At 40.4% G+C, this 20,000-nt stretch overlaps 2 protein-coding genes across 4 annotated transcripts in view; one reads left to right on the forward strand and one right to left on the reverse strand.

Annotated features, from left to right (window-relative positions):
• LOC138047133 (probable E3 ubiquitin-protein ligase HECTD4) overlaps positions 1-3,619 on the forward strand; it is a 69,920-nt gene extending 66,301 nt beyond the window's left edge. Inside the window, exons 44-49 of the mRNA XM_068893860.1 lie at positions 14-166; positions 1,006-1,133; positions 1,457-1,652; positions 1,863-1,946; positions 2,341-2,485; positions 3,109-3,619. Coding sequence (XP_068749961.1) covers positions 14-166; positions 1,006-1,133; positions 1,457-1,652; positions 1,863-1,946; positions 2,341-2,485; positions 3,109-3,251 — 849 coding nt within the window. The 3' untranslated portion in view covers positions 3,252-3,619. The remainder of the gene's footprint in view (positions 1-13; positions 167-1,005; positions 1,134-1,456; positions 1,653-1,862; positions 1,947-2,340; positions 2,486-3,108) is intronic.
• The window catches only part of LOC138047134 (ATPase MORC2A-like), a 34,238-nt gene continuing 17,617 nt past the window's right edge, over positions 3,380-20,000 (reverse strand). For 2 of the 3 annotated variants that reach the window (XM_068893863.1, XM_068893861.1), the window contains 30 exons: positions 19,483-19,562; positions 17,925-17,961; positions 17,779-17,821; positions 15,561-15,646; positions 13,396-13,488; positions 13,254-13,301; positions 13,148-13,167; positions 12,956-13,023; positions 12,772-12,841; positions 11,235-11,256; positions 11,034-11,137; positions 10,516-10,621; positions 9,983-10,124; positions 9,511-9,586; positions 9,364-9,428; positions 9,057-9,116; positions 8,910-8,960; positions 8,037-8,108; positions 6,980-7,042; positions 6,737-6,778; positions 6,586-6,636; positions 6,085-6,208; positions 5,937-5,982; positions 5,742-5,837; positions 5,606-5,642; positions 5,260-5,477; positions 4,973-5,066; positions 4,689-4,727; positions 4,125-4,271; positions 3,380-4,042 (listed from right to left, as the gene is read on the reverse strand). In XM_068893863.1, coding sequence (XP_068749964.1) covers positions 3,947-4,042; positions 4,125-4,271; positions 4,689-4,727; positions 4,973-5,066; positions 5,260-5,477; positions 5,606-5,642; positions 5,742-5,837; positions 5,937-5,982; positions 6,085-6,208; positions 6,586-6,636; positions 6,737-6,778; positions 6,980-7,042; positions 8,037-8,108; positions 8,910-8,960; positions 9,057-9,116; positions 9,364-9,428; positions 9,511-9,586; positions 9,983-10,124; positions 10,516-10,621; positions 11,034-11,137; positions 11,235-11,256; positions 12,772-12,841; positions 12,956-13,023; positions 13,148-13,167; positions 13,254-13,301; positions 13,396-13,488; positions 15,561-15,646; positions 17,779-17,821; positions 17,925-17,961; positions 19,483-19,562 — 2,296 coding nt within the window. In that variant the 3' untranslated portion in view covers positions 3,380-3,946. The remainder of the gene's footprint in view (positions 4,043-4,124; positions 4,272-4,688; positions 4,728-4,972; positions 5,067-5,259; positions 5,478-5,605; positions 5,643-5,741; positions 5,838-5,936; positions 5,983-6,084; positions 6,209-6,585; positions 6,637-6,736; positions 6,779-6,979; positions 7,043-8,036; positions 8,109-8,909; positions 8,961-9,056; positions 9,117-9,363; positions 9,429-9,510; positions 9,587-9,982; positions 10,125-10,515; positions 10,622-11,033; positions 11,138-11,234; positions 11,257-12,771; positions 12,842-12,955; positions 13,024-13,147; positions 13,168-13,253; positions 13,302-13,395; positions 13,489-15,560; positions 15,647-17,778; positions 17,822-17,924; positions 17,962-19,482; positions 19,563-20,000) is intronic. The other variant, XM_068893862.1, reaches the window with a different exon arrangement.

Genomic DNA, 20,000 nt, shown 5'->3' on the forward strand with positions numbered 1-20,000 from the left:
CTTGTTTTTTCAGTTACTGGGAATTGCTCTGCGATCCGATATTCCCCTCGCTTTGGATTTGTTGCCATCATTCTGGAAAAATCTGTTGAACCTACCTTTAGACCTGCACGAGGACCTCAGAGAGTCCGATGTACTGACGTATAACTACTTACGACGCTTCTCCGAGGTAAGATCTTGATGTTTCCTCCCAGGGATGGCACTAGGATTTTCCAATCTGGGTCCTGGGACCCGCATGTTCGGCTTGGGCATTTTTTGGGGGTCCCAAAATCTTGGTGACCCTTTGCGAGAAAAAGAGTATGTTTTAAATTATGAGAAAAAGAGAGTAACCAACTTGGAATTAATATTGACGCATATGCATATGCATAGGACCGGCCGACAAAGGCTTTTTCTAGAACCGTTACATTCACTCCTGGACAAGAACTCTGTTAATGAAAGAGCACCCTTTCCAAGGGTTTACGCATTACTGGTTTCCTCCCTTAGGAGCAACGAACAGTGACGTCTTTTACTATATATTTGCATTCAGTGACTTGCAGAGTACATTCCTCTGAAGAAGAGGAATTTAGTTTTAACCTTTTTAGATGTTTTAGACCCCATTTCTTAGAACTTCAATTATGAGCACAGATCGCTCCAACAGTTTTACAAACACCAGAATATACTGACAAATCAAAGCAAGTTGTGTGAGTTATTTAAGTCAGTGCCTTGCGTCCTGGGACGCATTAAAATTTCGATGATGCATTTTTTGGATTTTGTTTGCGTAAAAATGCACGATTAACGCGATCCCTGCCTCCGTCGATAAAATCATGTCTCCGTAAAACGGACACGAATTTTCAGGCATATTTAAGCTCCCTTTATCTTTTCTCGACGAATAGCAAGACAAGGAATGCAATAGTTGACTGAATTCCAACATCTGTGATTTCCGAAGACCTGAATCGCATTCCTCTTTACAGTGTTTTGTTCTGCGACAAGGCAGTGTTCGTGAGAGCATCATTGTTGCTTCTGTTGTAGGTTGAAAGCGTAGAAGAGTTCCAGACCTTATGTTTCGAAGCGGATCTTTGCCCGTATCGATTTGTTTACACATCTCTTGACGGTGAAGAGGTGGAACTGTGCACGGATGGCGCTAATGTTGTCGTCACGTAAGTGTTAATTCTCCACTGAATTTGCACGCGATTTATCGAATGGTCCACAGAAGACCAAAATTGCCGTAGATTTCATAGTTCCCATATGGGGTTTGCCACCTAAAGCCTTGATCTTCGGAAATAAAGACAGTACCTGTGACACTTGGCTGCGCGAAAACAGCCAACAAGAGTGTATTAGCACTTTATCAAACGCGGTTGAGATGCATGGGCTAGTTCACGAGTGACGTGAAGTAAAGTTTCTCAAGTAAAGTGCTCTTTCTTCCAGTTTTCTCTCGGAGTGTTTAAATTTAAACTGTAAGCCTGGTTTCCTTCCGTTGCAGTTGGGAAAATCACCGAACGTACGTCGAAGCCATCAGAGAGCTTCGACTCAAGGAGTTACGATGTGAATCCCGTATGGCTGCCGTACGCTGTGGTCTGTCGTCTGTTGTCCCACTTCACGTGCTCACAGTAATGACACCGCTAGACATGGAAATTCGTACTTGTGGATTGCCTTCCCTCGATTTGGGATTTCTAAAGGTTTGTCAGTTTTTCTACGGTCAAGGGGAGCTAAGGATGGCATTCTGGATCCATCTTTGAGTTCTTTTTATGCAAAATATTTGCTTTGTTTGTATTGTTGCAAATGTTTCTCAACTTTCAATTCGAGATAATTGCTGTTTAATCGTGGTGTTTGGGCACTTTGCCTGTCTGAACCATAATGAATGTTAGTAATTCTCTTCGTTGCTACAGGCTCACACAGTGTATGTTGCGGGAGTGAAAGATACAGATGCCCACATTGAATACTTCTGGAACTCCATGGAAAGCTTTTCTCAGGTAGGTTTGCCCTTACGGTGCTTATCATAATTCGGCTGAATAGTTAATCTTGGCTTGCTATAAGTCTATTCTTGATGAGGGTAAAGTGCGGATGTCATTCTATAAAAGTGATGAGACCGAGATCCTCTTTTAAGTATCAACATCTCCTCAGACGCCTCCAATAAGAGAGCGTTTGTTTTCTTCAGTTTTCTTCAGTTTTAAAGCGATTCACGTCATGGCGATCCATAGGCACCAAAGACAGTATGAGCTCTTGCTAGCACAAGTGTAGCCGCAAATGCAGGGTTGTGATGCAGATTTGAAACGGAGATGATCAATTTGACCATTCAAACCATACGATAACCGCTCATAGCAATATTATTAAGAAAAAATGTTCTTCTTTCCAATCCCCCTATAGGATCAGCTTCGAAAGTTTGTCAAATTTGCTTGCAACCAAGAACGACTGCCAAGCCGTTGCACTTGTCAGGATGGTAATCCTCACACCGCCGATGTCCATGTTCCACCTTACCCTATGAAGATTGGCCCGCCTGACGGAAGCCGAGGTAACTTGCTAAACTCGAATCCCTTGAGCCTTCTAGTTTTAATATATATGTATGTATTACGTGAAGAACAGACGGGCGCGAGAGCTTGGCCGTTGAAATCATCAACACTGCTCTCACTAACTAGAGTAGTTTGGAAACTGTAGGGGCAGTAGCTACAATTAATTTTCTCTACGGCTGGACCTAGGCATTCTTGTTATGAATCTCTCGTAGTAGTCGAAAGTCATGGAATAGTTTGTTTTCTCTCCTTTTCTTCGTTTGATGTTCAGCTGAAGTCTTCGATTATCCGCGTTCAGTATTTGAGTTTTAATTTCATCCTCACCGACCCTTGTTGCGTCTCTTGATCCATGTTGCTACAGTGTCACTAAGCTTGCACGTTTTGTCTGTCAACGTGGATTTCTTGCAAACTGCTTACAATGTTTAAACTCTCGTCTCCATTCACCCATGGCGACCACTTGATTTTCTCCTTCGAATGTGTAAAGGACAAAAGCATTATGATCAACTCAGTTGCTTCTAAGGTTAGGTGCTTTACATTGTACCACAGTTGCCTTTGAACCCATTCTCAATGTTGACTTCTAGTTTCTCAAAGTTTTATCTGAAATATTAGTGCATATTTCACCTTCCAGGTCAATCCGATGCACGTTACATACGCGTGGAAACATGTATGTTCATGGTGAAGCTTCCGCAGTACTCTACTCAGGATAAAATGACGGAGAAACTTCTATACGCCATCAACTGCCGAGAAGATCCACTTACAGACATAACCTGATGTCAAGAGCATGGCAAATTCTAAAGGAAACGTCAGTATCTGTGAATCAAAGCGCCGAGAGATGTCGGTTTACTACGGCACCAAAAATACTTTGCCCAAGACATGAAGTGCAATCATCACACGGAGACTTGATAGGATTTGTTTATTTTGTAACAAAAGGTGACATTTCTTTAATTAATCAAAGCGATACAGTTTACATACACGACTGGCTTAAGTACGTACAAATTCTGATGAAGCTTGAGGTTGGAATATGTATTGGTTATTTAATTTCCACCGGTAATTGTTATCCCGTGGAGAAATTGAGCTTTTTTAATTTCTGGTAAGAATTAAAAAGCTCCCAGTTATTGGTATTAAAGTATTGAACACAACGGGTCCTTTCTGTGCAATAGAAAATATTCTCTTTCAACAGCGTAACAAGGGTGCTTTGCAGTTAAGATACCTACCACTGCGTGTTATCTCAATGGCACAGCCATTTTTTTGTCCTTTACCATTCTCATTCTTCAAATGTAGTTATTTTGCAGTCTTAAATAGCCTAATTATAAAAGTAATATATTTCGCAATACAAAGTTGTCACTTCACGCTTAGCGCGATCACATTCGTATAAAACAGCTTTACAATGCGTAGCAGGCTTTTGAGTTGTCGTAAGAAAAATAGATTCATAAATAGATTTGCTAAAATGTAACTGTTGTCCTCTGCTATAACCGACTTTCTGCCTGTTCGGCAATCGTTTTGATCATCTCGTCCACCTTGTCGGATACATCGTCTGCACTAATTGCCAACTCCTCGGGATCCTGGAAAAGAGTGAGAACTGTCACATTTTGAAGCAATGTGACAAGAACAAATAAATTGAGAAAATCTTTCCGTTCAACCAACCTCCTGAATGTAACGAAGTAGTTTGGCTGCATTCCTCCTTAAATTTAACAGCTTCCCTTGCGCATTTGTCCCTTGCTTTAAACGATCTTCGGCTGTGGCAGCTTTCTTTATGGCTTCATCTCTTTCGGTTCGGAAATTTCCAACCAACTAAACGAAAAAAGCGGTTTAGCTCTGCAACGTTATTTGGATGGACGACAGCAACGGGTTATGCATCTCAAATTGTTATAGATCATATAGGATATCATATTCTAAACAGAGAGTAGAGGTTACTGATTTCACTCAGATCATCGCAGTGAAGTGAGCAACTCGTGCAGATGATCTTTGTAACATTAGTCATGTCAACGCCGCAACTCAAATACATGGTATGTTCGCCATCATGCATTCACTTCTTTAAGGGTATATAAAATGATCTCTGACTTGGCCATACCAAATGACTTGATAGCTTAGACGGTTGCAGTGGTGCTGAATCCCGTTCGAGGCACCTGATTTAGTTGGTCATTTTGCTGCGATGACCTCTTTAACAAAAATTACTTTACGCTGTGATCTTACAGAGAACAAAATTACCTTTGATAGGTATTTTTCGTAGCTGTCGAAAAATTGTTCCTGGAAGCAAACAGAAGACCAGTGTTTAGTCACTAAATCACTTTCTTAACAAAGATATTGGTCTAATTCTTGCATCAGAATATCGTGTGAAATAGCCACTCGAACCTCTTCGATATTAAAGTTCTGCTAAGTCAAGAAGAAAACTACGTCTTCTTGCAAATTACAAAAGTCTGTTTGTTCACCAAAGACCGAGTTGTAGTTCATGCGGAGTTATCCAATGCATAAACCCAAACAGTAATACATACCAGCGGGAAATCTTTTAACTCGTCCAAGTCCATCTCTTTTATGGATTCCTTAGTTATTCGAAAATCAGGCGGGGCAAAAAAAGACAGGCAACGTCTGAAAGAGAACAAGAAAGACCCTTTCGATTGACAGGTGAACCATCATTCCAAGACCGTGAATTTCTAATCTTTCGGGTCTTCTATTTTCAGGATTGTTTTGTACCACACTTTTTCTTTCTACAAGAAAAATATGCTCTCTATTCTACAAGAAAAATATGGTCACTAACAAGAGTATGGATAACATGCCAAACCTCAGCATTCCAACGAATTGCTGAAGTGATGGTCCTTCCTCCAAGTTGGTTGCATCTGACATGGAAGACACTCTGTTGTCATCTGGCGAGTGTACAGTTGTTGGTACAGGCTTTTTCTGCTTTGCTAGTTTTAATCGATCATTGGGTATTTCAAATGTCGTTGTTGTGGGAAGCTCACGGCTGGGGCTTGGTGACTTAGGCGCTGCTGACTCTACAGGCTAAGAAGAAGATTAACTTGTGTTACAACCGTTCTTCAGTAACCAAACCCATTTACGTAAATACGAGAAAACTGCTCATTCTGCTTCAGGAGGTAAATTGTTGTATTTGTGGTGAGTTCCAAACTTACTTGCAACACCCTCAAGACATCGCTTGGGTGGTCAAACCTGTAGATACGAAAAAGAAACTTAGATGGAACAACACAATTTTCTTTACAAACTTTGTCACCTTAGCACTTCCTCTCAAATTCAACCACTCATTCTTACCACTTGTCATACTTGTCCTTGGGGTACAAATCAAATTTGACGCGAACCCTACACAACGAATCCTTTGGTTTGGCAGCAAATACTATCCCCGAGTACCTGGATAATGCGAGATAAAAACGCATGGCGTTAAAAGAAAGAAAACTTACACGATCTCGGTTTTTAGTCTATCATGTTTTAAAGGAACTTAAAACTTACCACTTCGAACCATCAACCCTTGCTTCCACTTTGGTTCCCTCTGGGACTGGCAAGAGAATGGAGAAATTGACTTGTGAATTTCGGCCCGTTTTTAGAAAGCTGACCCGTTACGTCAAGTGACATATTACAAGCCCAAAGCTCTACTTACGCATTACTCTATCGCTTTCAGCCTCACTACCCCACTCCATTACTTGTTCTTGATCTTTTCGTTTCGGGGCTTCTTGTCTTTGTTGTTCTGTTTCTGTACGGCTTGGCTCTACCCTCTCCACACGCTATCGGTAAAAGGATGGCATATTAAACAGAAATCAACTAATTAGGTTTCATTTAACAACGGAATCAACGCCATCGCGTAGAACGGTTTTTTAAGTTAACAGCCAACTTCAACGTATTACCATAGTGTCTTCCCTTGGTAAATTCTCTACTTTCTCAAAGCCCCATGATAAACCCCTTCTAACGCCCCCCCCCCCCCCCCCCCCAAAAAAAAAAAAAAAAAACATGCATAGGCATTGTTTTTCATTTCTCTTGGAACATCTTTGTGTCCCAGGAGAAATGGCAAAAAATGATTATGCAAACTTTTGGGTGTAAACAAGATGTATTATGGGAATTTAGTAAGTTGAGAATGAGTGAAAGTTTTGTTCGTTTTACTTACCTTTACTTTCACTACTGTGGCATCTGCCTTTTTCCGCTTGGCTTGCACTTCCTATGAAAAATACAGTGTTTAACAGGAGAAGTAACTTGGGTCTAGTTGGACTGTTCAAGTAAGGCGTGGTATTAAACTTATGGGCCATTCCTTAACATACCTCATCACAAGGTTGAGGTTCGGCATTTCGTCGTTTTAACGCCTACGAAAGAAAAAAAACCAGGGTGTTCAGTTTCGATGACCATAAGATGTCGTAAATGGTCGCGTGTTAATCTCTTTCAATAGCTCTACTTTGCAATATTGCGACGAAATAAAAACTGAAAAATCAAATATATGGTGCAAGTTTCATTCAAAAAACGGCTTTCCTTTATCAAAACACACAAATACAAGTGCCTAACTGTACCTCAGTGCCAGAGGTGTTTCTCTCACTGGAGATAGAACTCTGTGCTGAAGACGTTCTCTCTGCCTTTAAAGAAAAATGTCAAGACGAGAATCAATGAACTCTCTCTTTATCGAGGTGCGGCATCATAGTCCGGCGTCATTCGTCACATGAAAAAGCCCTTTAACTTGAGAGCGTACCATGGAATAAACAAACCAGTTATCCCACAAAAGGTGAAGGACTTCAAAAACTGATCATTTTTTGGCTGGCAAAAGCGCTAATGATCCCCTAAGTTCTTTGTAAAAATTCAAAGCATCATTGCTCAGAGCAGGGTTCGTGCTGGATTTTGTCTATAAAATTCCAGGAGTATTCAAGGAGTTTTCAAGAGCCCGAAATTGAGTTTTCAAGGAGTCTTTATAAGAATATTTCTATGCCACACATAGTGTTTCAGTGTTTCCTTTGCTGAAAAAGCCTACCTTGATATTCCTTACAACATCTTGCCAGTTAAGTGCACGCATATACATTTCAATTTAGGTTTTAATGTTTCCCTAATAGTCAATTTTGGGCTCAGATTTTTGAAATGTCTCTTTTAACTTAGCATGATGCAAATATCAACAATTTTCACCCAAGCAAAAATTCAAGGAGTTTAAGCAATTTTCCGCAAAATCCTTTTTTTCAAGGGCTTTTCAAGCGCCCTTGAAGTCCAAATTAAATTCCACGGCTTTTCAAGAACTTTAAGGAGTTGCACGAACCCTGTCAGAGATTCTGGTATACCGGGTTCAACGATAGCTCACTGTGCGATGCACTTTCAATATTCAGTACTTTATTCTCGACTGACTGCCAAGAAAACGATAGCTTTGAGCTAGCGAGGCAAAAATGTAAACAAATACTCCCCTTACACATCGACTAACACACGAGACGCTTTGAGACCTGATACTTAAATTATTTAACTTTTATACAATATTATAACAACTCTTCAGTGGGCATGCCCAGGATTCGATAAAAGACTTCATGTCTGACACTGAAATTATTCAGATTTGACTATGAATGAAGGAAGGGAAAAAGAAAAAACATTGGAAACCTTTTTGGAGACAGTGGCCGGTGATTTTTTTGTATTCCTTTCCGGTGTGGTTTTTTCGATCCTTTGGCGCTGCTAAATCAAGAAACGCAACAGTTATTAGATTTCGAAGTACCAACGTTCTCTTTTCTCTGTCTGGACTTCGCACTATGGGGAAGTGTCGAGGCACTTCTACTTTTTTTTTTCTGCGCTTTGAAATGGACATAATGAGCATTTTAAACCGAATTTAAGGCTGTAAGTAGGGGATTACGTTTGTTTGTTTGAGCTTCGGCCGAGACTTGGTTAACAGCACCATAAGTAATACATATAACATCGGTGACCACTGAAGGAGACTACATCAAATGAATTTACTCATGGAAGGAGCTATCCAAATGAAACTTATAGCGACTTTCTAAACCCATCTAGTCAACATTCAAGTCCATTTCCATCCTTCCTATTCTTCACTGTACTATGCAACAACAAAAATACCGTCGAAGTTGGTTTTCAGATCGTCCGGGCTTGAGAAGCGTGGTACTGAATCTTAGCAGAAACCCATAAGGGTTTAAACGTGTAACGGCCCCTTGTGTGTTGGGAAACAAGCTTAGGAATATTCAATTTGCGAAGTACCATATTTGGAACAACAAGAGAGAAACATTCAGCCAATCAGTTCAAAAGAACACCGTGACGCAATACCACCAATGTTCTCGCGCGAAATTAACTGGAGCGAGGGGTTTCCAAATATGGTACTAGTAACTTAGCACTGAATATTCGGAAGCTGTGTATGCGCGTTACACGTTTCAACCCTTATGGGTTGCTGATCTTAGACAAGAAACTTAATCATCATTTTACTCGTCAATTGGGGGCGCTTTAGGTGTAAATGAAGTAAAGTTCTCTTACCTCCGAGGAGTTACTCTTGGAGTTATTCTGGGCCAAAGATGACCGCTCTGCCTGAAGAAAAGACGTGAATGACTAGGAATCAATCAAGACGCTGAGGTACAAATTTCAATCCAGAGAATAGACGAAAAACGTAAACTCAACACACACTTTTTTGTTCAAAGTGGCCTGCGGCTGCACTCCGTTGCATTCTCGTGTGCTGTGCTTGAGCTGCGATTAAAAGGAGGAAACGTGAAGACGGTTTTTAATATTTTACCTAAACAAAGTCAAGCGACGTCCGCAGCATTTAACAGCGATTCTCCAAGATTTATTTTTCTCATGCTATTTAGAATCAGGGCACATAATTCATGCCTTCGTGATTATAGTGCCCAAAAAGACATCACAGATCCTCTGCACTCATGAAACACCTCAATGCCTCTTCAGGCCTTTTTTAATTGCGTTAAATTTAATTCCATACCTTGTCTACCTCGGAGGAGTCGCTCTTAGACTTGGAGGAAGTCTGACCAGAAGAAGTCGATCCAGCCAAAACAGAAAAGACAACAGTGAGACAAGTGGACCATCTAACAATCGAATTGATGTCTGATTTGATGATGAAAAATATGAACCTTTTTGTGCACCACAGCCTGTGGTTGAATTCTGCTCCGTTCGGAAACGGTTTGTGATGGCGTCTGCTGTCGCTGCTAAAGAATCGAAAAAACAAGGCTTGATCATGAGCTTAGTCCTAGTGAGAAAATTATACAAAAATAAGGCTTGGAGTGTAGTCCTAGATGGAGATTTAGATCCAACCCTCTGTGGTCCAGTCGGTCAGTTTTGAACGTGAGTAATGGCTGATCGTGAAATCCAAACTTGCACTCAAAGTAAACATCCTTGGGGTAAAAATCAAAGCTCAATACTTTGTCAGGTAGGTGTTAAGCAAACACACTTGCAAAAACTGAAGAAAAAAAAGGAGTGATTTTTTATCATAAAACCAATTGAAAACTATCGCCAGGGAACAGAACTTTCTATACCTTGACATGATTGGCTTCGGAATATTGGGAAATAAGTACACATTTTGTGATTCAACGGAAACACTTTACCGTCGTCTGACCAAGGGCTTGTTGCTTTTTTCTGATTTTCCTCATTTCTTCCTGTAGGTCTTTCTCTTTCTCCTCTGCTGTTTTAACTTGTTTTTGTAAAACACCGACTGGTATTGCTACCTTCACTTCGGGCATACTACAACTGAAAAACAACATTGAAAATGCAATTGATAAGTTATTTTATTTTATCTCTCAGATAGTACGCGCACTACAGTACGGCCCGCTAAATTGGAAATTTTGATTAAACCGTCTCTAGCACGTTTTCATGTCGTTTCTGTTACATAAACTTGTTAAACTGTTTGAATCTTGCAAGCAACTATTTCAAACAGCCAAGAATTCGAATTTTGACACGGCAATCTTTGTGGCACTTGAACCTACCGCTTGACTTCCAACTAGTTTCCTTTCCCGCGCGGCTGATTACCAAAGAGATATAACAAACATCTTACGGACCTCCAACTCGGTTGCTACGAGGTAACTATTTTACCTTGAAGCAAGGAGCGATCGAAATATCTCGTCTCGCTCCTCAAACAAACCTGTTGCAAGTAGGATCCGGATTCATAGCACAGCACCACTCATTGGGCAAGTCCTTGCCAACGTTTCTTTGCGAGAATGGTAGCGTCCGCCATTTCAGGCAAATATCTGTAAAACAATTTACGGGAGACAATTTTAGAGTCAAATGCCATTCTTAGTCTTCTCGGCATCATGTTATGGTATGAAGAAAATTCAACAAGTATAATGTTTTTCACATACATTTACGCAATTGGTGTAGCAGCTCTGGCAACCTGCTATTGTTTGGTATTGTTTCAACTTTTTAGTCTCTTGTTTTTGGCTCGGGTAGCGAGCGCCAGTCACGTACGTTATGAAAGCTGCTTCATCACCCGTTTTTAAACCCCACTCGCCTTCAAAGTTACTTGAACTCGTGCGAAAATGTCGACTTTTCTATGTATCTTGCAGTTTATGAAGACAAATCGAAGCGATTTCGAAGCCTGTCGAGTTTGTGTTGGCTAGTCAACTCTCTACTCCCGGATTTTTATTGTAGACTTGTACGTACCACACTGCACATTGAGATCTATCTGCATGGCTCTCTTTCTAACGAACCTCACTTCTTTTGAGGGACCATCCGCCCACTTGCTGCTTATATAGCCAAAACTTTCCCTGGAAGAGAGAAAAACGTGTTACGCAAGGACTGAAAGGTGACGGAAAGAGCACCAATGGAAGAAAACGATTGAATATGACTGTTGAAGTAACCTACCAAAAACTCGTTGCGCCTTGTGCTGTGGAAGAAAGCAATCGATTAGAATGGGGAAAAGGCACGGCAACAATTAATCATCTCAATCATTCGTGGTCGCATGCAGAAGTCTGATAAATTGTGCTTTAGAAAGCCCCTAACAGCAATATATTTGTATTCTTTATTTCATGTTGTTTTTCTTTTCTTGTTCTTAAGTTCCCCAATAATTTTTTTTGACTGGAGATATCTTGTAAGGGCCTGGCCAAACGGGAAATGTTTGGCGTTTAAACAACAAACATTTTTTTGAAAATATTATTTTTCCACATATTTACATCATTTTCGAACAAAAAAAAGACAATATATATATAAAAATGGTCACTGTTTATACCTAAAAAGTTATTATTTTAGCATGTACACATATCAAACTACATCTAAAGGTGGTCTCGTTCTTAAGGAATTTTCGAAGAGTTTTCTCTACATATACACTTTTGATCTATTTACATATACCTGCCATTTTGCCTGAAATTTTTTCTCTGTATTATTTTTGGAAGCTATGTATTTTTCAGTTCGATATTTAATACCAACTATCTCTTTAAAAACATCAAAATTGGGGCTTTTAGTACAAGGTCGACTTGACCAGATATGCAATTTTGCAAGGATTATGAAATAATTCAGTAGAAAACTTTTCCCTAACATCCCAATGAACACGTCTCGTTGCGAGAGCTCTCCGTGCTCATTTGAGAGTGCAAACCAAACATTGTTTGGTGACCAAACGTGCTGATGTTGAAGGGAGTGGCCAAACGGTTAAAACATGTTTGACCTAACTCAGACCAAACTCCACAAGTAACGTACTATGGGTCACCGAATACGTAAAAGCACGTGGATACAAGCGGCTGAGCAAGCGCGCTACGCATGCGCGCGCCAAACATGTTTGATACGGCTGTCCAAACGAACAAAACTTTGCCCATTAAACACGAGAACAAAAGAAAGGTTTTAAGTTGTTTGATCGAATGTTTGATGACCTTCGAAATTTTATCAAACACGATCAAACAGCACCAAACAAGGTGGCCAAGCGGTAAAATGTTTGGTCACCAAACAACGTTTGATGCTGTTTGGTCGCCAGGCCCCAAGAGTTCAGTCTCTTTGTTACTGTTTGTTGATCGCCGTCTTGGTTGAATGAATTCGAACAAAAGCAGGCAGCCAAGCATTTTCTTGTTGAATGGAATTGGTCGCATGACTATGAAAACGATAAACAAAAAGCCAGGCTATCGGAGGAACGGCACGAGTGAATCTGATCAGCTTTATCGTCTTGGCCGTTTGGGCCTCTCTCTTGGATAATAAGTGTAGGTAATCACATGGGACCGAGTAAAATTAAGGATTATTTTCAGAAATTGCGCGACGAAGGCAATTTCTGCAACTTCTGAAAATAGTAGTGATAATAATCCTTAGTTTTACGATTACTTGTTTATAATATAAAGGGCACATTTTCAAGGAAACAAAAGATTATTAAAATGGCGGCCATGTTGGAACAAGATGTATGAAACTTAGGAAAATGACGTACATTCAATCTGCGAGTCTTTCCAGTACTGTTCCAAGTGTTCGCCCAACGCTCGGCTTAAATGCTTAAATTCCTGAAAAAGGTAGGCAAATTTAAATATTTCACGATTAGCTAAGAAATTCTGCGTCATAACGATAAATGCGCACAAAGAAAAGGATGCCTTTGTCAAACGTCTTCACTGCTGTACCTTTCCGTCAGCGAAATCTTGCTTATTGTGAGTTGGTTCAAGAACTAAATAAGGAACATCCACCACACCTACCAGAGATAAAAGAAGGATATAGCGCGTGCACATTAACAAAGAATAACACGGCACCGACGCAGGACAGGAAAAGCTGGGTTGATACCACAATTCTAATATTACTATCCAAATTAAACTTACCCATGACTCCATAACATTTTCTGCAAGACAAAGAGAGGGGAATAAGTCGGGTTATCTACCAAAGAAGGGCACAAAAAATACGCCAACGCTTGAAAGAAGTACTTACACTCCGCCGTCTTGTTGTGGTCCAGCTCGTTCGTACATTCTTATCAACCTGCCATGTAAATTTACTTTCGTCAAATGTCTTTATCGTGCTTTAAAGAAGATAAATAGAGGCTTACTGTATTTGCCAAGTAACTTCATCTTACCGACTGCAGTTGTAAATAAACATTCCATAGCACCGACGATTTTCAATGTTGAATCCAAAAGTGAAGTTAAGTGTCTTGGGTTCCTTCATGGAGCTGCGTAAAGTAATCGAAAACCGTAGTTATTACTTGAAACAAGTAAGAAAGTAACAATGAGGGTAAATGTGAAGTACTACGTCATGCATTGATTGTTGAACTCAAACTGAGTTATGAAGTCATATTTCAAAGCACTCCTTAACATTGTGAAGCAAGTACGATGCCGAAAATTGGCTACTGCAGACATGAAGAAGCTGGAAGTGCATGAGAACGATTTAAGAGTTTTCTGACCACATCGACATCGCACGAGGAACGGTGCACTCGCACCAATGTCTGTAAAGATCAAGACACAATGATGGAGATGGTTGACCACGTCCTACGAAGAGATGGCAGTAGCATTGCCAGAACTGCGCTAGCCAGCGCACCAGAAGACAAAAGAAGACCAACATGTTCTCGAGAGTGGAATTACGATAAATAATCATATCACCCAACGTTGAACATAATTACATGACATATACACTGGTCTCAGTCAAAGGATATCTCGGAACAGAGTGAAAAAACGAAAAGATCTCCTGTTATTCGGACTGAGTTTAAACTCGGAGCTTCGCCCTATAGGAACAGCTTCTATTCACTAGACCACGATGGACAAGTTACTTCAACATCAGGTATTTGTTGCCGGGCTATAAATCATCAATGATTAGGCCTAAGCGCTGATTTCATGGTGATTGGTACACGGTTAGGTTTGTTTAAGAGTGGCCGGACCTTTCTCGTGAGTTGTCTAAAAATATTTGTTAGCGAGTATTATCACCCGTTTACAGCCCGGTCTTTTGTCTATGCAAACGGCAAGTGGGTGGTCCAGTGGTTAGGAGCCGTGACAGGTGAGCAAATAATCGTAGGATCGAGTCTCGAGTCCGGATAGCTGGGTTGTGTTTTAAAAGAAAAATGTTCAATTCCCAGAATTCCTTTCCAACTGTCAGTGTCAAAATAACAATGGTCGTATATTCAAAGCCGGTTGATACATACCTCTTACTAACCGAGTTCGAGGTCCGTACTGTAAGTTACGGACCGAGTAAACGAGGTTAGTAAGATATTTATTATATCTCTGAGGTTAATCCGGCGCGCGGGCAAGGAAACTAGTCAAAGTCAAGCGGAAGGTTCAACTGCCACAAAGATTGCCGTGCCAAAATTCCAAAAACTAAATCTTCTTGTCTGTTAAGTTTGAAATAGTTGCTTGCAAGATTCAAATAGTTTTCAGTACAAGTTTATGCAACAGAAATGACATAAAAAACTCGCTACATGATGTTTTATCGAAATTTTAAATTAAGCGGGCTGTACAGCGGGCCGTACTGTAGAATACGGCCCGCTAATTTAGCCAATTACAGCGCGCGTACTATCTGAGAGAGATAATAATACATGATTATCGTAATACCAGTCTCGAAAATGAGCTGAGAAGACAGGGCACACCACGAATGACTTGGAGATGTGTGGAAAGAGGTGAGAAAAGTTGGGATGGCGGTTATGTAGGGTCGCAAGCGTCATGCGGGGCGCGAAGAGGATAACTAACCACCAACGTTGGCGAATGTCAAAACGTGGCCTTCGGCGACGCAAATTTCCCTTTCGTGAACGGTCGTTGCCATTTGAAACGGTCGATGCCATTTACGGTCGGTCGACTACACACTTCACTTCAAAAAAAATTAAAAGAAACAAAGTAAGAAAAGATATTAACAAAAATAAAAGAAGAAAAAAAAAACATTTATGAAAGAAAAACTAGAGGAAAAAAAGAGTCCGAAAATTTCATGACTCGAACTCGGGTTCTTAGCCCTCACCCTAAACAGAACCCTAACCCAAACCCTAACTCATATGACCAGCGAGACACAACTCCCAGTAACCGCAACCTTTTGAGTTCTTAGTCCTAACGAGTGTAATTCAGAGCTAAAAAATGGCATCGACCGTTTCAAATGGCAACGACCGTTTACGAAAGGGAAATAAGCTTCGGCGACAATATCTGAACTCGCTCGTCTTTTAATCACTGATAGTTGTAAGAATTTTTGTCCTCAAAAGCCGGGACAAATATCCTGAGGTCTACACTGTTTATTAAAAGTATTTATTGATAAAGTCAAAGTCGTTCTTACTTTTTCTTAGCATCCGCTATTTTCGTTTTCATTTCAGCGTCGGCCCGCGCTTCAGCTGCAAGAGCTTGTGATCTCCTTAGTTTTGCCTGTCGAGAAAAAAAAAACCGACTGATTTAACGCAGAACCATCTTGATTTAGGCTTCGGAAAGACCACTTGCAATTGTTTGTGTAACCGAAATCAGATGTTTGCAGAACCTTAGCAACCACGGCGGAAACGTCAACAAAAACGTCACTTGAAAAAATTAACATTTGCGCGATCGCAACAACTTTGCGTTTATTCCGCCTTGTTTGCGTTAAACACTGTTCAACGGCAGGATTAGTAGCAATGTCGTTGAAGAAGCATAAAGAACGAAAAATTGACAATTGCATGCTCACTTTGCCGTCAAAATCCCAAAATAGGGAGCTTAAGCACGCGCGTTTTTGAGACGCGGACGGCAACCGGAAGAAAACATTTCGCGTTCCAGGACATTGGTGCCTCCCACATTTTTATACTAATCATCTCTAATGGAGAAAAGATACTTGGCAATGTTAATGTGGTTGTGTGAAGACAAGTTAAAAGGGAAAACAGCTCAAGTTCCGGTTGCCGTCCGCGTCTCAAAAACGCGCGTGCTTAAGCTCCCTAATGTAATAGTGTCACGTTGCTTTCCAGACGTGTCAAGACAAGTCAAAAAAGAATGCAGTTGCCGCTCGAGAAACGTCCTGTGCTTAGCTCCCTACTGTACAACGAGAACGTTACGAGATTAAATACTTCGAAGATTATCTTTTTTAAAGGCCCACTTTCAACCGACAGACTTTTCGACCGTTTGTTTTTGTTATGGAAATTTGTATTTCTTATCGCAGCGATCTAATTAGATGAATCTCGGATTCGGGTGGAATTTTCATATATGAAAATTGTTATGAGGCACGCAATGTCTGTCGGTTGAAGGTGGGCCTTTAAGTCTTATTTGAATTATTGCCGACGTTTCCGTTGTCGTTTTGGAATCTCGTCATGGCCTGGGGCAAGTCTGGTCGTTCTCTGTTCTTGGAACATATGGAATAAAGGAATGATTTCTGTTAGTGTCTAATCGGCGTGGTTGGATGAGTCGTTGGTCGTGGGTCCCTAACCCTAACCCTCACCCTTTTTTAATCAACGACTGGAAATTCTCGAAACAGACAAGACCTAAGATCTAAGACAAATTTGGACTGAGTACTGAGGGAGCTAATATATATCTTTTTTTATCTTCAAACAAACACGACCCACCACCCACCCACGCGATTTAGCATCACTCGATTTCTGGTAGACTTTTCGTATGTGGCTCAAGACAAAAGAACCATTTCATAAGTACTAAGATTTATCAACGAAAATCAAAGTGAATAAAATTCTTACTGATCCTAAACGTAGCCAATTAGGAATACGAACAACAAAATTTCACCGTGAAGAAATATCGTACGTCCAATAAGCAACGCGAACGACGAATTTTCACTAGGATGAATGAACGTATCGAATGGAACGTCATACACAAGACCAGACAAGTCTCAGTATCTATGAAAAACACATTACAGCATGGAAAATGCTTTGTACGATTTTTATTCACTCGTATGAAGTAGTCTCTGTTTATTTCGATTAGGAATTTCTCACTAGGTATTGTTAAAATGAGTTTGTTGTTTTGTTCTATGGGCATTAATTATTTCGGATCCGGTATATGAAGATGAAGAAAGAACTAAATTGAAATGTTACCGTTTATAAAAATTCACGCTTAACGAGAATCCCAGATTTCACCATTTCTCTTGCCGGCGGGGCCTTCGCACGAGAAAACGAAGGGTTCTGGAGACATCGGATTTCAATTTTTCATTGGTTAGCTTACGAACAATAAAATCTTGAACCGAAAGTAAAAATGGTAGATGTGGCGTGAATGATCAAAGTGTCTGTCTCAAACTACGATATTATTTATTGCTTCATTCTCTTCGACAGCCACTTAAAGCTTAACAAAGAGCAAAGAGACTCTTCCAATGTAATGCTTCTGAGCGCCGCCATATTTAGTGCTATTGACAACTCATATATGCCTCCAGAGCCCTTCGTTTTCTCGTGCGAAGGCCCCGACGGCTAAGAGAAACAATGGGATCTGGGAACGAGAATGGATGATTTGTTGGCAGTGACTTAAATTCTCCAATAATTGTTACAAATATGCATTAAGATATGAAGAATTTCATGGGCATAAACTTCCACAAACAACTGTACCCTTCCATCTTTCGAAGTCTGGTCTGCTTGCGCTTGAGTTTCTCTAAAAAGAAGAATTGTTTGAATAACCTGGATTAACTTTACTTTTCGTCATAAATAGTCGGCAATCGGACTAAAAGTCCGCACAATTTTTTTTAAACTTTTACCTAGCCTGCGTTTCCAGCTCCCATGCCTTTTCTTCGGCTAAAATAAAATTACATGAATGGTTAAAAAGTTGGACCATTTAGCCGTTCAATGCTGCCACATTGGTGATTTTGAATCGCCTGTGCTTTTCTCCATTTGGACATAAATTGAACAGGAAAGAATACGGGCTTAGGCCCCGTCCGCTTATCCGGATATTTTGGAATCAACTTTTTCTCTGCGGATTCAACAATTTTCACGCGCACGCGTATCCGGATTCGTTCTTGTATTCAGGGCTGCTCTGTGACTATTGTCAACCGAGTATGCGTCATCAGGCGTATTTGGCGACAAATTCGTTCATCTGCCATGTTGAATCAACCCAATCTCCCGCCTAATAATGTATACTGTCTACAATGGTGACTGAAGCCTGATAATGTAGAGTGTCTACATTCTCATTTCACTATTATCTCTTGGAGGTTTGTTGCTATTAGCTCTTGGAGGTTCCAGGTCGTTCGTCTTGTTTCCAGAAATGCAGCAAATTACATGTAGGTCCAATTTTGAATCTTACATAGTTGAATCTATCGAACGACCTGTCTCGATTACCCATGCTACCTGCGGGTCGCTCTCACTGTTACCTGATATTTTCAAGAAAGAAAACAGCTTCATGTATCTTAAAGCTAAAAGCAATGCTAACCTAGCAAATAGTTAGCAAAGGCTTAGACTTAAAGGGATACTTTGTGTTGGATGTCAAAATTGGACCTCCAAGAGCACTCGCGATCATAATGAAATGAATTTCTAAACAATCTACATTAACAGGCTTCAGTTACCATTGTAGACAGTATACATTATTTGGGTGGAGACTTGGTTGTTTGAATATTTACGCGGTAAAGAATGGATTAGGCGTTTGTAACGTCATCGGATTTGAAAATATCCGGATTCGACAGTCCACACCATTCCAAATTCTTTGCCTATTCAAAACTTTTCACTCTGGAGAGCGGATTTAAAAAGTCGCGGATACGCCAGATACGTGTGGACGAAGACAAATTTTGCGGATTCAAAAATATTCGGATACGCGATAAGCGAGATTATTTATCATACGCTTTCAAAATTAAATTAAGCTGTGCAATACAGCTCTTATATGGCCAATTGTAGCGTGCGTGGTAATCTAAATCTTCAAGGTCCAAATACAACCACGAACTGTTCGGGAAGTGTGAATTATTTCATACCCGTGTCATAATCTATTAGAGAAGTGATAATTAATTAGGTGTCCACTCAAGATAACTGCTATTACAATTCTGAGTAATAGCATTGTATCGTATAAGCTCCGACTCTTAGTGTTACGAATTTGAAAATGATGATTAAGTCACCGCACCCTGGGTACCAGAGTATTTTTTTCTCTTCGCTTCGGCGAACGCGCGGGTCACAATAGACACATGACCGACACCGGAAACTGCGCAAAAAAAACCTCTGGCACCCAGGGTAAAGTTATCGAAACGTCATTCTAACCTACTCTCACTGATTTTTATTCTTAACAATAATCTAATCTGACTTTTAAAAGAAAACGAGTTGGTACAATACAGTTACCTATTTTAGCTTCCTGGTCTGCTTTTTTGGACTCCTCCTCGGATCTTGTCTTGAACCGTTTGGACGTGAAATGGTAACACCTTGAAAGATGGGTGCACAAAGCTACTTGCTTACAGGAGAAGTGATCATTACGTTGAGATGCTACTGGTTTAATGCACCGCCATACCATGCACAGAAGGGAAACTGAGATCTCTAAATGCGTGTTTTACGTCATATGTCAAAAACGAGTGTGAGCGTATTGTCAGGGGCTACAAACACAGAGTAACAAATGGAAGCACGACGCCCTAGGCGAAGTGCTTTTATTGTTTCAGGGTGTTTGGAACCCCTAATGAAACACGAAGAACGAGTTTTTGACATGACTTCTCAACCTTTTTTTTACTAAGTATGAGTGAAATGTAATGATCTTTTCTTTAATTAGACAAGCAAAAGTAAATTGGAAAGAAAATGAATATTCATTTTTTTTGGGTGTCGTTCAAGAGGTAGAACTTTTGAGTAAATTTACATCATAGGGCGTGATA

The sequence above is a fragment of the Montipora capricornis genome, chromosome 4, assembly GCF_036669925.1.
Source record: "Montipora capricornis isolate CH-2021 chromosome 4, ASM3666992v2, whole genome shotgun sequence".
NCBI classification, from domain to species: Eukaryota; Metazoa; Cnidaria; class Anthozoa; order Scleractinia; family Acroporidae; genus Montipora; species Montipora capricornis.